Source organism: Lepisosteus oculatus, chromosome 11 (genome assembly GCF_040954835.1).
Source record: "Lepisosteus oculatus isolate fLepOcu1 chromosome 11, fLepOcu1.hap2, whole genome shotgun sequence".
NCBI classification, from domain to species: domain Eukaryota; kingdom Metazoa; phylum Chordata; class Actinopteri; order Semionotiformes; family Lepisosteidae; genus Lepisosteus; species Lepisosteus oculatus.
Genome location: NC_090706.1, coordinates 33113017 through 33129440, shown reverse-complemented (window position 1 = coordinate 33129440; position 16424 = coordinate 33113017). Strand labels below are relative to the sequence as shown.

The window sequence follows — 16424 nt, the reverse complement described above, 5'->3', positions numbered from 1 at the left end:
TAATACTGATGCTTTCGTACGAATATAATGAAGTCATATAAACACTGGGTTTATATTTTACAAAAGCCGCCTATTTCAATAAATATTCCAGCACCTTTTTTTCGTACTCACTTCCTGTAATTGGATATTATTTTTAAAGTATTTTTTTTACATTATGACTAAATTTAAACTCGACGAACAGCGGACTAGACGGTATCAATATGTACTGGATTGTAACAGCCAATAGTTCACTTTAGCAGGATCCACTAGTAATTGAGTATATTATATGCATTACTTCTTAAACGTGTCACACATCATTACATCTCAGAATATCACAGATCAAAGATCACCTTCAAAACCAAAACCTTAATTCAAAACAGGTGTGTATACTGTAACTGTTTTTTGTATACATGTAATATTGAATGTCAACCACAATTCAATCGATGTTGCATACCAATTGTTCTTCCTTTACACCTCTCGCATTTTAAGAAATATTGCAACAAGTTTATTTTTTATAAATGTCCGCCAAGTTAGCAAAAGGTAAAGGAAATAATTGTCTTTTGTAAATCATTGCAAATATGATATTTTGTATGAAGCTAAATACGTGCATTACACAGTGCTCACCTGTTGACTTTCAAAACTCCAGGAGTTGTCAGGCAGCGAGGCGTCAAGCACGTTTATTATCTCTTGAAAGTCTGTAGTGCTGCTGGGTTTCACGAAGGTGAAATCACTGATCTCGGACATGGGAGAAAAGCAGGATCTAAAGGACTGGCTTTGAGATAACATGTCACCTCCCAGGACCTCTATGTACTTTATAGGCCCGTCAGTGTTCAGCTGTAACTGCAAGTTTCTCTGTGGATTCTTGTCGGCACGTTTGACACAACAACACGCAGCACCTCTGCTGTTCCTAACGCACTTCACTGCTAATATGACAAACGTCAGAAAAGAAATTACAGACACAGAGGCAAGAGCAAGTATTAAATAAAAAGTAATTTTGCTAGATTTGTTACTGGGTTCTTTCGATTTCTGTCGGAAATCCAAAATAGGTTCATGGACACCATCCTCTAATGAAATATCTATTGTGACTGTAGCGGACTGTACCGGCTCTCCGTTGTCCTTCATTTCTATAACAAGTCTCTGAATGGAGTCATCCTGTTCAGAAATACCACGTTTAGTCCTGACCTCTCCAGTATAGAGATTCACACTGAACAGAGTGTCGTCTGTAGCCTCAACAAGCTTATAAGAAATCCAGGCGTTGTGACCAGAGTCAGCGTCCACTGCTGTCACCTTGGTAACGAGATGTCCCGCCTTAGCAGACCGGGGCATCTTCTGATGAGGAAGAGATCCCATATCTGCAGACGGGTAAATGACAGCGGGGACATTGTCGTTCTGATCCAGAATAAAGACATGAACAGTCACGTTGCTGCTCAGAGGAGGAGAACCTTGGTCTTTTGCCTGCACTTGAATTTGAAATACTTTTAATTTCTCATAGTCGAAAGAATGCATGCTGTAAATGCTGCCATTATCACTGTTAATGTAAACGTATGAGGACACTGCTATCTCTTGCACTTTGCAATCCAAAATTGTGTAGGATATCTTGGCATTGTCCCCAAGATCTAAATCAGAAGCAGACACCGAATACAGTATTGTGCCCGGGGTGGCGTTTTCGTTTACATATACTGAATAATGAGATTTTGAGAAGCGAGGTGGGTTATCATTGACATCAGAAATGTTCACTGTTACAGTTTTCTTTGTAGACAGGGGAGGTGAACCCGAGTCACTTGCTTTTAGTTCAATGTTGTATTCTGAGTGAGACTCGCGGTCTAACGGGGCATTTGTTATCAATGTATAGTGATTTGAAAACGAAGACGTTATTTTAAATGGTGAAAACGGGTCAACTTCTATAGCAACCTTTCCATTTTCTCCCGAATCTGCATCTTTTGCACTAATTAATGCTATTACTGTCCCTATTGCGGAGTCTTCCGGGACTGGCGTAGTTAATGAGGTCAGAATGATTTCTGGAGAATTGTCATTCACATCAGTAACTTCTACTTGAATACTACAGTGACTCTCCATTTCTGGATTACCCTTATCTTTCGCAATTATATCAAATTTATACAAATTTGTTTCTTCATAATCCAGTTGCCCCGTTACTTTAATTTCACCAGTTTGTGAATTTACCTCAAATAACCTGCGAACGACAGCAGGTGTCTGGTCTCCAAAGTTATAATGTATTTCTCCGTTAAGACCTTCGTCTGAGTCAGTGGCCTTGACGTTTAAAAACACCGTGCCCGGGGGTGTATTTTCAACTAAACTGGCTTCATAAAACGTTTTTTCAAAGTGGGGCGCGTTATCGTTATTATCAAGTACCATCACAGTAATTTGTGATGTCCCCGATCTAGCTGGATTCCCTCCATCTACAGCTGTCAGCACAAGCTGGTGAACAGCCTGCTTCTCTCTGTCCAGTGATTTTTCAAGAACCAACTCAGGGATTTTGGTACCATCCCTGTGAGTTTTAACATTCAAAATAAAATTGTCGTTCTGGTTAATATTATAGGAACGCAATGTGTTTCTGTCTACATCCGGATCCACAGCACTTTCTAGAAGAAACCTAGCGCCGGGGGTTATTGACTCCGCAATCTTTAACACACGCTCATTAGTAACAAAACTAGGAGAATTGTCATTAATGTCCTGGATTTCAACATCCACATGGAACAGCTGCAGTGGCGTTTCAATAATAACTTTTAAGGGTAGCAAACAAGGGACGCTTTGTCCACATAGATCTTCCCTGTCTATCCTCTCGCTTACGACCAATTCGCCTTTTTCGAAATTCACACTAAAATACTGCTTACCACCTTCAGAAGCTATCCGCAGTCTGCGATTAGAAATTTCTGCAATTCCCAATCCCAAATCTTTCGCAATATTTCCAACAACTGAATCTTTATTTAGCTCCTCTGGGATCGTGTAACGAATCTGTCCGTCTATTGTATCCCACAAAAGAAAAAAGTGACACAACCACAGAGCTTGCCATTTGAAGATTCGATTCCATGTCCCGCGTTTCATCGCCCAGTTGCAAAAAAAAATATTTTTCTTTTACCCACGTGTTTGCCTTAAATCCATTCCAAAACCAAATATGTCTAAATGAAGCTTGTCCGTTTAAATCAACACTTGCCGATTATTCTAAAAGCAATTTTTTCTCACAGTAATTGTGTGCACAGCCCTTCCTCCTTCAGTTATGAGCTTTGCAAGGGTTACAGTGCAGTACACGGGGGGAGGGAGTAGATCTCTTTGTATAGTGCACAAGTTTATTGGTGTGCACATCGGGCTGGTTCATCCAATCGGCAATGTACAGTGCCTTAAAGGCACAGTTCCACTTCACTCTAAAGGTATGTACCCACACGACATACAGTATACAGTATATGCATGCAATTGCTACTGACTTTTTTTCCTGCCGTGCCCACATTACATTTTGTTTTGAATATCATTTGTGTTTGGTAGCATTGTTTGTGCATTAGCATTTGCAGCAATTTCTATCAACGTTTTGCTATTTTATTCTACTTTCTCTTACTAATAAACATATTAACACGTTGTTCCTTTTGTGCCAGCAAATACACTTTTCTGAACACTTTGCACATTAAACAATTTATAATATTATCAAATTTTTTGAACAAATAGATTAACCAGGTCTGTTAAATGCTAGTTCTGCATGCACCTTTTAAAGCCACCTTCTCCTTTTTCATCAATAAGCGCACACTGTTATCTGAATAGAAAGAAGAGACATATCATAAAGCGCAGTATTTTATATTCCACTTAGATTTAGCCTGGTCATTAGTCATTATGGTGATGTCTGGCTAATTAGATGTTTTATATATCAGACAATTCCCTTATGGTATTGGCTTCCTGGTGGTAATGTTCTGAAAGGAACAGTGCAGCTTCAATTTAAGACACATTTTTTAATACGCTAACATAAATATAATAAATTAAATGGTATGTTTGGTTTATCAAGTGAAATACAGAAGCCAGAAAAAAAACAAGCTGATGTGCTAGAAACATCATTCACTGAAGTTTTGTGCCCAGTTTACTGTAAGTTCAGACATTATAAACGGAAGCTTAGCTTCTGTGCGTGTTATCATAGCGCCTCACTAGGCTAAGGGTGTAATTATTCTCTCTCATTAATCTGCTATAAATAGCCACAACTCTCTTTCAGTGTTGAAGACAGAGAGTGAGATCGAACAAGCAGGAATTAAATTAATCTCTAAATTATGCATTTAATATAGAAGGTTTTACAATTGCTGCAGCACGTACTAATGTATATGTGATTTGTTAATTCTACAGTATAATGATTTAACCATTCAAAGCATACACGAAATTTAACTGAATTTTAACTGAAGTTTAACAAATCAGCAGCCATATTTTTCATAATTTACACAAAATGTACTTTTCCATTCACATCTGAGTATATGCATGTGTACACTCGCATATAAATATGCATGCATCATTTCAGAAATGTGATTGTAAAAGCTTATTTACTGAAATTAATTTAATGAACATTTTCCAGCTCCTTTGGCTACATAAAACTGAATTTAGTCGTATTAAGACGATAGGCTGCATTTGGCCATTTCTTCATAACAAATATATCTGCAGGGCTAAATAAATGTCAGTATTCTTATCTTATTGTAGCAAAAGAGATTGCTTGTGATTGCATGAATAAAGAAAGGAAGATTACAGTCATATTGTCGGAGACCGCTATTTAGGAACAACAATACAGCAAGTATATAACGAGCCTAAAACTGAATATGTTCTTATAGATTACAGTTTACAATTGATATTTCTTTCAATTATCTGTAATATATATATATATTTCAATCGATACAAGTCACTTAGATAAGTAAATAAATCCTAATGTCTGTCGCGCAATGAATCACGGCTTATTAAATCTGTGCTATTTCTGGCAAACAAGTACAGTGATTCCGCCCAGCATAAGCAAGCAGAGCTGTTTCAGCACCAACATGGTGAACAGCGCCACACAGGCGACGAATTCAGCGGGTGCGGCTACATGCTGCACTAGTAAATAAACAGATGGGGTGTGATACTGTATACCAAGCGGTAGTCCCAGGGAATACGCAAGAGGTGCACGTTTTTAGTATTCGTTCACAAAATGAATATTGTAACATCACTTCATTTTCTTTCTTGCAATCCCCCAGTCTCTTCTATAAGTTTAGTCTTAAACGCTTTTTACATCTCCCCCCCACCTCAAATAAGTATTTTAACCTTTCGGATACTTGACTACCGAATAACAAAACATTAAACAAGGCTCACATTGGCACATATATAAAGGTATATACACAGCAAGCACACAGACCTACGGATAGATCCCTGCATCTGATTATTTCTTAGGACATTGAGATGAAATACACAGATAAGATACAGATGCAGACACTACACCATGTTTAGCAGTACAGAAAGCCTGCATTTATCTGTTTAATTGGACTTCACTGTTGCTTTTTTCTAATTCCCCACCCCAATGTCGCAGTTGTTTCAAGTATGCTTCTTATTGTTCACATTTGAAAAGACCAGTTAGATGCTTTTGCACACATCTAGAAGTAGCTTAGTGAAAAACTTAGAATGCAGATCCTCTAAATTTGGAAACAAAATGTCTATCGTATAGTATTTCATACTACAGTGCTCGAGTAAATGGCATGCAGTTGTGAAAACACCTGGATGATAACTTTACAGCATGCCGCTGAATTAAATGTTCATAGAGCTTAATATGAGTAATTAAAATAGTGGCTCATTCATTTTCCTCACCTCTGTATACTCCCCATGCACCCTATGCTACAGAAATGCAATTACATGTACATATTAAAAGCACAATTATCTAAAATTAAGGCACAAATACCAAACAGGAATATAATTTTAAAGTGATGGTGGCAATTTCTGAGGTTTCCTGTATGTTAGCACTCAGTAGTAACATCATTCACCTGCTCCTACATGTGAGAAAAGGGATATACAGGAACTAGTCTTTTCAAATTTGAACAAAAAGAGAAAAACACTTGATGTGTTGATACTTTTTTTTTAAAAAAGCAACAATGAAGTCCAATCAAATGGAGAAATACAGGTATTCTTTTATTTAGTTTTCACAACTGTTTAACTAATTATCTCCACATCAGAACAATTAGAATGGAGCTCCCTGAAATTTCTTGAAAATGTTAAATAATTAAAAAATGAATGTACAGTAGATGTTCTTCAAGACAAAGTTAATGCATTTAAAAGTACATTTTACAAATAAATGTGTGTTGTATGTGAGTAAATCTTGCATTTTTATCAACATTTTACACATGTCATTTAGCAACTATAAATAGTCTTGATCCTATGATAATGAATATGCACTATATTCTAGGAATTCCTAAACTCTTTTGTGTGTATAAAACAGTACAATATTTACCATTGTTTTTTTTTTTGTCTAACAATTTAGTTAAGCATTACCAACACACAGAGATAAAACCCCAAGGGCTTCCTTTTGTTGAAACGCTGTCCTAAGGAAGGCTACAATATCACAGCTCATAAGGGGGATGTTTCACCCTGGTTACTTGCTTTCTGGTTACGGCACTGAAGCACGCACTTTTCTGCATCCCCCTGTTATAGTTAGATGGTATAGCCTTCAACATGAGTCAGCCTGTTTCCATGGCAACACATCCCACCTCCTGTTCTGAGGGCTTGCTAAGGAAAAGACAGCACTAGCTGTCTGCAACACACATTCTAGAAAAACAGATCATGCCATAAATATAGATCTACATAAAGATTTATACAAATCAAACTTAATAATATCCCTCCAAGTGCCTAAAACCTATGGCACGTGGATTCGAATATAATTAAGATGGTCTAAACAGCAATTTTACAAGGTGTCTAGTAAAATAAAATATTTCTACATTATATTTTTACGCCACAATTATGTCCTCCGCAGAAAGGCATTCTTAACATCTTGCAAAGTAAATGAAAATGCCATACCACAAAGTTTGCCCTTTTCATTTAAGTGTTAGTACAGAAAATAGCATGCCCACCAGCAATAATATAATACACCTTTTCCAGCACAAATCAGAGACAAAAACCTTCACTTATTTAAAATATAAAAGTTTACACAGTTTAGAAAAAAAAAACTCCTGTCATTGCTGAAGCCAGCATAAAAGGTGAGACAGCAGTGTGTGCAGTTTGCAGTCAATGAGCATTATTCCAACAAGACTGCAGTGAGGGGATGGGGGAGGGGTCTGAAGCTGAAGAAAGCTGCTTCTGCTCCATGAGCATTGCAGGGGGAAGGTGCACATGGAACAGACGTTTAAAAATAAAAGGATAAAAAGAGAGTGTGCCTTATACTTTGAAAAAAGTATTTAAAAAAAGCTGAAAAAAAGCCGTACTTGAGCTAATTTATCCTAAGAGGCTAAAAATGAAGTAATCTGTCATGATGAATATGATGCAAACAAAAATCCATTGTATTCTATAGGCTGATGCATGATGCTGAGATTGCATTAAAAACAACAACATTCAGTAGCTCACCATAGCTAGGCCTGCATATACAGTACCGTGAGCTCAGACTCCACTGGCTACGGACTACTTTTTGCTGTAAACTTGCGAATTATTGCTTCCAGATTTAATTAACGAGAATGTACACATCATTCCAGAATAATCCCTGACATCCTGATATTGTAGTTCACTTGACTGAGCAATGGAACACAAATACAAAGAACAGTGTTCTGAGGCATAGTAGTACAATGGGATGAAAAAAAGGCTTTTTTTTGGTTCTTCACATAATTTAAAGTTATAATCTTGTAAAATTATTGTCACAAATGTATACTAAAGCACATAGATACGTTTTATAATTCAGAAATGTAGTATCAAAATGATTTTCCATCCACCACTTCCTAACTGCTGTATTAAATACAAGGTCACAGAGGGGCTGGGGCCTATTCTGGGAAGCAACAGGCACAAGGCAGACACACACTCACACTGGGGACAAATTTCGCAGAAGCCAGTTAACCTACCAGTGTGTCTTTGCACTGTGTGTGGAAACCAGAGAACCCGGAACATAGACTACACAAACTCCACACAGATACTGTATCACCCCAGGAGTTTAACCCAGCTCCTCAGTGCTGCAAGACAGTAATACTAACCACTGCACCAAAAGGATTAGATTTCAAAAAATGTCTTGCAGAAAATACAACTACGAAATTTGCAATCTAGGTACTGTGCTGCAGAGGTTACCACACATGCCAGAGAAGGAAATTATTCCTTCTATATTTCTTATATTGCTTGAATGCCAAAATGTTCAGCCTATGTCAGCTTTAATAATGCTTTTAAGATATAAACCAAGATTGGTTCTTTATACAGTTCATTCATATTTGGAAACAAGGGCTTTAATTCTGCAATTCGCAACCTGTCAAACAACATTGGTAAAAACTCACATTATAAATGACGTGAAACCGATTGCACAGCATAATCACCTACAATATAATGCACTTTAAATGCACACTTTTACAATGTTAAGTGTGACTGTCTTTACATTAATCTGTGTAAATTTCATGCACATATGGTACATGAATATACTGTATATTAGTGACAACAAGCTTGTATCAGAGTGAATGTACAGGTACGTGTATTTTAAGGTGGTAGTTTAGAAGCAGTGTATTAATTTTATTCTCCTATTAAACTTTTTGTACCTACAGTATGTTATTTTCAACTGGCATTCAACATTACATTCTGCAAGCTTTTAATTAAGTATATAGAAATAGCTGAACCTTTCTGAAGGTTGTTTATAAGCAAAGTTTATTGAAATCACTGCAAGGAAGTATCTAACAGGGCCATTTGAACACCAAGTAATAGAAAATATCTTTCAATAATATAGATTCTATAAATGAAATTGAATTGAAAAATTACTGTACAAACATGACACCAATAGTACACAAGTCATTGCAAGTACATTAAGATAATATACAGTACCAACACATTATATACTGTATACAGTTCTCTTTGTCACTCAAACAATAAAGTTATGGTTAACTTTTAAAAGCTTCAGTTACATGCCATTACTGAATGTTTAGCAAACAAACATTTAAACACATTTCAAGATGCTTGAAAAACTGGAAATTAACTCTCCCTAGCACTCATCTATAAAAAACTTAAGAAATTATTTGCAAAGGTGAAACAACAAACCAGTGTGCCATCTTTTTGGAGTAAGCTAGTACAACACCTAGTTTCTATAAATGCAAGAAATGTATATCAGTCTACAGTGGGTCCTAAATCACAGTTAGTTCACTACATTTGTAGAATCTCTGGGTGAAACATCTGCTCCCTTCCCCTCCCCCCACATGCTTGCTATAATGTGACAACCACAGAGTCTATTGCTGGAATTTTACTATTAATAAGTAACAGAAGGCACACTCAAAAGCTAAATGATGAAGGCTAGAAAAGCACTGCTATGCACCACAAAGGGTTATGGGAACAGCACAGAGGATCATAGGATGTGATTTACTGTACCATCAAAAACCCCAATCCATCATTCAGGATCCCAACCATCCCTGCCACAAACTGTTCTCCCCCGTACCCTCTGGCAAGCAGTACCGCACTGTTTAAGCAAGGGCCACTACACTTAAGAACAGCATCTATCCCACTGCAGTGCGCATCCTCAACAACAGCTAACTGCAGGGCCTCAGACTCAACCCACATCTGCATTCTGCATTTTTTACATAGTTTACACTTTTGTTTCTGTCTCACTACTACATATTTATTTATTTTTCCACTGTATATTTATTGTTCCTGTTGTCTACATTGTGTAGTGTTGTCTGTTGTTCTGTGTATGTCCCGAGAGATCAGAGCGATTAAGAATTCCAATGTATGTGTACATATGGCAATAAACAACCCTACTATCTCTGTTGCAGTCCTGTTCATGTTGCATTGTATTGTAAATCTGATCAACAATGCAACACAGACAGGACTGCAATAGCAGTGCTTTTTTAGAAGTAGATGTTAAGCTAAGATATTGATATACTGATCCATGTTTCAAATTGATTCTGGTTTTCTATCTGCAGAGTGTACATTAATGTATTGTAACACTTACAAACGGAACCAGCCATCAATTACACTAGTCAATTTTCAATCACAGCCTCAAAGGAAATTTCTGTGTTAATCCTAACAACTATTCACTACTGAGACAGAATGACCTGCTTTTTTATTATACTGGAATTTAGCACTTCTAGCTGAAATGCAATTCTAAAAATGTTTTTTCTTTCCACTGTGTAATGGTTTTGCTATTCAATTTGTAATAGTGGGTAAACCGCTACAAAATCTGCAACAAACTGTATATCTACATCCAACAATTGGAATAATGTATGGGGGAGGGAGAATTTTGTGTGTTTTTTGTTTTTGGTTCGAATTTGAAACTTTAAATCAGCAAAAAACAGAAAATCAGTTCCACAATGGTTGATACCTTTCTGAGCCCTGACCTCAGAACCTACACATGCATTGATATCAGTTTCTGGATAGCAGGCCTCTCAGGGAGTTCAGTTTACTTGTGGAATTGCTGCCTGTGGACCAGGAGGTGGCATTATTCTCAATGAGACATACAATTCAGTCCAATCCCTTAGCATAGTGCCAAAGGGAACTGTGCTAAAGGAAGTATTATCTTTGCAAAGGACGTGTTGAATTATGTATCCATGTTCATAGTGTGAGCTTTACGTAAGCCATTGTGCTAACTGTGGTGAAAAATGTATGTTCTTTGCAAAATATCAAGTGAAACCCCAAATCACTAACATTTTCTAATGTTCCAGCTGCTTTGTGGCATGCTGGAAAAAAATGCTGGTGAATGTGGCTATTAAATTAAATCCCAGTTTGCTGCACTTCAGTGTTCTTTATTGCTCTTACATAGGATATAATGCGATAGGATGCAAGTTATTGCCAATTGTGAAAACCAGAGAAAAGAGTTTAGTGTGACTTGCTTCGCCGATGGCATGGTAGCAGAGGGGTTAGCATTGCTGCCTCACAGCGCTGGGGCCCTACATTCAACTGTGACCTGGGATGCGACCTGCCTGGAGTTATCAAGTTCTGCCTGTGTTACTCCGGGTCTCCTCCAGGCTCTCTGGTTTCCTCCTACAGTCCAAATACATTCTCACAGGTTCATTTGCTTCTGGCAAAATTGGCCGTAGTGTGAGTGTGTGTATGTTTGTGTCTGTGTGTGCCCTGCGATGGACTGGTGCCCTGTCCATGGTGTACCCCACCTTGCGCCCATTGCTGGCCATGATAGGCTTTGGCTCTCCATTGACCCTAATTTGAAGGAAGAGGTTAGAAAATGGATGGATGGAGTTGGTTTTCTTTACAACAGTACTGTACCTTTATCTCCAATTTCAAATTGGTACATTACCAACATTTTCTTAAACACTTTCCCTACACATTAATGAATCCTTTTCTTCACTAGAATAAATAATAAATACAGAAATTGGACCAAAACCAAACAAAACTACAGCAAACCTACCAGCCTCTTTTAAAGCTTTACTTTTTAGTGACATTTGGCCTAAATTAGGTTTTGCCTAAAAATATAAACTACCTGTACACAGAATACAAAGATCTAAATATTTACCAAATTATTCTAATGAACTTATTAATTGGTTTGTGGGTTAAATATACCATAACAATTTATCTGATTTAACAGAATGTGGCTTCTGACATGGTCCAAAACCAAATGGCAGTGATGGTATTTAGGATATACTGTATGTAGTTGTAAAGTGACCAACATATTGAACCTGTACAATTTTGAACCAATGCTGACTTGCTTTCCTCAACACAATTTGTATTTCATTTCAGAAGCTATTTTCCTGACCAAACCACTTGTCTGCGTGATGACTATACTGTAGATGCAACACAGAATGACATACAGTACACAACAGTATAAGTATTGTAGTAATTTGTACAGGAGATTCATCAAGAAATATATTTACCCGAGGAGAAGAAAGCTATGAAACACATTTTTACTGCAATCTATTTTACAAACGAACTTTTGAAAACCGATTTAATCATGCAGACACTATCATAATTTTACAGTAGCATTACATCCAATTCACACCGTCTGTGCCTGATTCTGTACTGATAAAGGAGATAGAACATACATTGAGAATATATTCCGTAGTATACTGTTTATTAGCAAACTCTATTTGGAAACAAGGGCTTTAATTTTAAAGTTCTGCAATTAACAACCTGTCAACCAACATTGGAAAAAACTCACATTATAAATGACATGAAAACAATTGCACAGCATAATCACCCTCAATATAATGCACTTTAAATGCACACTTTCACAGTGTTAAGTGTGACTGTCTTTACATTAGTCTGTGTAGATTTACATGCACATACTGTAGATGAATATACTGTATAATAGTGACAACAGGCTTGTATAAAAGTGGAGGTAAGTGTATTTTAAGGCAGTATTTTGGGAGCAGTGTATTTATTTTATACTCCTTTCAGTTCCGAAATAAACTTGTGATCACTTGAATTTTGCCCTGAATGTTGTGCATAATTCATGAATTTCACTGTATGCCCCCTGATGTGCTTATTTATGCGTCTGTACTAAAGGCATATATAGTGGGATATAGTGGTGATTTTCAAAATTTATATCAAATTTACACAGTTAAAATAAAAGATGAATAAAAATCATAAGGTCTGACGTTCAAATACTGTTTGTACAAAGAAGCTGTATATGCATACTGAATGACTGTCTAACTGTCAAAGTAAAAATGTCTTCATTGACTGTCTTTCAAAATAACAATTTATATGTAATGTACTTTAACTATATGAACTTCACTGACTTTATAATTGAGGTAGTTAAAGTACATGTTCTATATACATAAATAATGAATTTGTACTATCTATATCTATGTTAAAAGTGAATATATGATGATCACACAAAGGAGGCCTACACAGGTCCTGGGTGGCCTGTGTGTCTACAGGTTTTCTACAGCATGTCTCTTTAAAATTGCCCATGAAGAGTCAAGAGAGTCTGTTAAACATGTCACATCAAGAGAGTACCCAGCTGGTTAAGACAGTTAAGAGATCTATTAACTATCTTTCGCACACTCACACCTGCACTCCACAATTAAAATTGGGCAAAAATGTAGAAAATTGTCATAACATAAATCACCAAAACTTGGAATCTAATTCCACCTAAATCTGTATCCACTATCTTCAACTGAGTTATTGTTCAAGGTTTAAAATGTTTTAAACTAACTTTTTAGAAATGAAGTAAAAGTGAAAGAAACAAAAGAAAAGGAACAACAAGATTACATCAGGATATCAATATACAGAACAAATAAACGTTTTCTTAACTTTCCTGAAATGAGAATATTTGGTGCACTGAACGATTAGAAATGACTCACCTCTGTGCTAAGGCCTGAGTCTTCCTTCAGATTGTTTTCCCTCTGTACTGTTTCCATGCCACTGGGGGCAACATTAACAGTACTGTCACTACATGGCCGGACACACTTGAAATCACTCTTTCTGGAGTCAGTTGTCAAACACACCTCGTAATTATACATGCGCTGCAGAGTTCCGGTACCACCAATATCTGCATAATAAGGTGGGCAATATGCAGTTGGAATAACAGGGAGATTCCCATTGGATTGATAGAACAGCCTAGTATGTTTCCATCTGTAAAACTTCACAGACAAGAAGACTATGATGGAAACAATAAAAAGAAAGGACACTACTGCCAAAGACAGGACTAAATAAAAAGTCAGGTTGTCATTGTAATCCTTGTCCTGGGAGAAGTCACTGAATTCCGAGAGCACTTCAGGGAAGCTGTCCGCCACCGCCACGTTCACATTCACTGTAGCTGAACGAGAGGGCTGCCCGTTGTCCTCCACTACAACAACAAGCCTCTGTTTCACAGCGTCTTTATCAGTGACCTGACGTAAAGTTCTTATTTCTCCGTTCTGTAATCCCACTTCAAACAGCGCCCTGTCTGTCGCTTTCAGCAGTTTATATGAGAGCCAGGCGTTCTGTCCAGAGTCAGCATCAACAGCTACAACTTTAGTGACAAGATAGCCAACATCTGCTGAACGAGGCACCATTTCAGCCACCAGAGAGCCATCAGTGTGCACTGGGTAGAGGACCTGTGGAGAGTTGTCATTCTGGTCTTGGACAAAAATATTAACAGTCACATTGCTGCTAAGAGGTGGAGAGCCACCGTCTTGAGCTTTAACAACAATTTTGAAATCCCTGACCTTTTCATAATCAAAAGGTCTCACGGCATGGAGTGTTCCACTGTCTATGTTTATTGAAATATAAGACGACAGTGGTATGTCACTTAAAGTGTTTTCTACAATAAAGTATGAAATACGAGCATTGGGTCCCAGATCTGCGTCTTTGGCTTTTAAAGAAAATAAAGATAATGAAGGCGAATTGTTTTCCATCACATATGCGCTAAATACTTCCTGATCGAATTCAGGTGCATTGTCGTTGACGTCAGAAATTGTTATGGTTAATGTCTGTTTACTTGTTAGTGATGGAACACCCTCGTCAGCAGCAGTGATTGTAATGTTATATTGGGAGGTCTGCTCCCTATCCAGACTTGTGTCAGTCACCAAACTGTAATAGTTCGTCAAAGACGATTCTATTTTGAATGGCAGATTTCTATCAATGGAACAGGTAACTTGACCGTTCTTTCCCGTGTCAAGATCCTGGACATTAATCATGGCTATTACTGTACCAGGCACTGAATCTTCAGCTATGGTGCTTGAGAATGACATTAGCGTTATTTTAGGCATATTATCGTTAATATCAATAATATCAATTACTACCTCAGTGGAGTCCGTTAAACCCCCCTGATCTTTTGCTTTAATTTTTATCTCATAAAGTTTACATTTCTCGAAGTCTAATTGCCCCACCACTCTTATTTCACCAGTACCGGGATCTATTTCGAAGACTTCTTTGATACTGGGTGAAACGTGCTCAAAATAGTACTGCACATACCCATGGTATTCTTCATCAGCGTCTGTAGCACTTACTGTAGTTACCACTGTACCCTTTACTGCGTCTTCTGGCACTGACGCTTTGTAAACAGACTGGCTAAACAAAGGAGCATTATCGTTGGCATCTAGAACTCTTATGTGGATTTTAACCGTGCCAGATCTCTGAGGATTTCCGCCATCGATTGCAGTCAATGTCAAATAATGGTCTTCATGCTTTTCTCTGTCCAGAGCAGTTTGGAGCACCATTTCTACGTTTTTACTACCACCCGAACGACTGTGAATCTTCAAATTGAAATGGTCAGTGGGTACAAGGGAATAGCTTTGGAGAGAATTAGTCCCCACATCTGGGTCTACGGCACTTTCTAGTGAAAATCGTGCTCCTGGTGATGCGGATTCGCTTATTTCCAGTTCTATTTTACTCTCCGGAAATAGAGGAGCATTGTCATTAACATCCAGTATTTCGACAGTCATACGATGGAGCTCCATCGGATTTTCCAGAATAATCTCGAAACTAAAACTGCATACAGATATTTTTCCGCATAACTGTTCCCTGTCTATTCTCTCTTTAACAATCAAATGCCCGCTTTGCTTGTCCAGTTCCACATACTCACTGCTGCCCGCGGTAAATATCCGAGCTCTTCTGTCCGTTAGCCTATTAAGATCCAGTCCCAAATCTTTTGCAATATCACCGACGAAAGAACCCACCACCATTTCTTCTGGTATGGAATATCGAACCTGCCCACATATCATGTCAGCCAAAAACGCACAGACAAAAATGAGAGATACTTGCAATTTTAAGGTCCAGCTTTTCTTTCTCATGGCGATATCACGTCGACTAAATACCAAGTTGAGTATACTGCGAAAAGCGAAGTCGTGTAACACTAAAATCCACAATAAAAACACGAAACCCGGATAAAGGTCTTGAAATGATTATCACGTTTTCTGTGCAGTCTAAAACCTATTTTCGTCACACAGTTTCTGTTCTGTAATTGAAGCACAAAGCATAATGCAAGATGCAGCTACAGTATGTCTGCCGTACACAGCGCAGGAAGATGGGAGGTCCTGTCCTATTAGTTTGCAGAATATCACCACTGATGAACAGCGGCACTTAGGGTACAAATATAGAACTGCACACCTTGTTAGACTCAAACATGGTTTTGTATGTTTTTGTGTGTGTCTTACGTTCTCTGTTTTAGATAACCCTTAGAACACATAACATTATGAAAACAGGTATCATGAAAAAAAAATGAATTTATGTTTATTGCAATTAAAGATGCAAATGAATGCAACTTGTAAAATACCAATACCGCGAATGATTCAAAGAACTGGCTTATTTAACATTACTGATTTAATCAAACCTATCTTTAATTTGCATGAATGTCTGGCTCGACAATGATATGGTGTAGTGCTAGAGAAAGAGAAAAGACGTGGAAATCTAAC

General features: G+C 37.6%; 2 protein-coding genes across 5 annotated transcripts in view; both read right to left on the bottom strand.

Annotated features, from left to right (window-relative positions):
• LOC102689599 (protocadherin gamma-C5-like) overlaps positions 1–16424 on the bottom strand; it is a 211921-nt gene that overhangs the window by 40509 nt on the left and 154988 nt on the right. For 2 of the 4 annotated variants that reach the window (XM_015349721.2, XM_015349720.2), the window contains one exon: positions 13392–15719. The exons of the other annotated variants lie outside the window; for them this stretch is intronic. In XM_015349721.2, the coding sequence (XP_015205207.2) occupies positions 13392–15719 (2328 nt within the window). The remainder of the gene's footprint in view (positions 1–13391; positions 15720–16424) is intronic. 4 annotated transcript variants of the gene reach the window in all.
• On the bottom strand, positions 589–3042 carry LOC138241822 (protocadherin gamma-C5-like). Its single transcript, XM_069195671.1, has one exon. The coding sequence runs from the start codon at positions 3040–3042 to the stop codon at positions 589–591; it is 2454 nt and encodes an 817-aa protein (XP_069051772.1).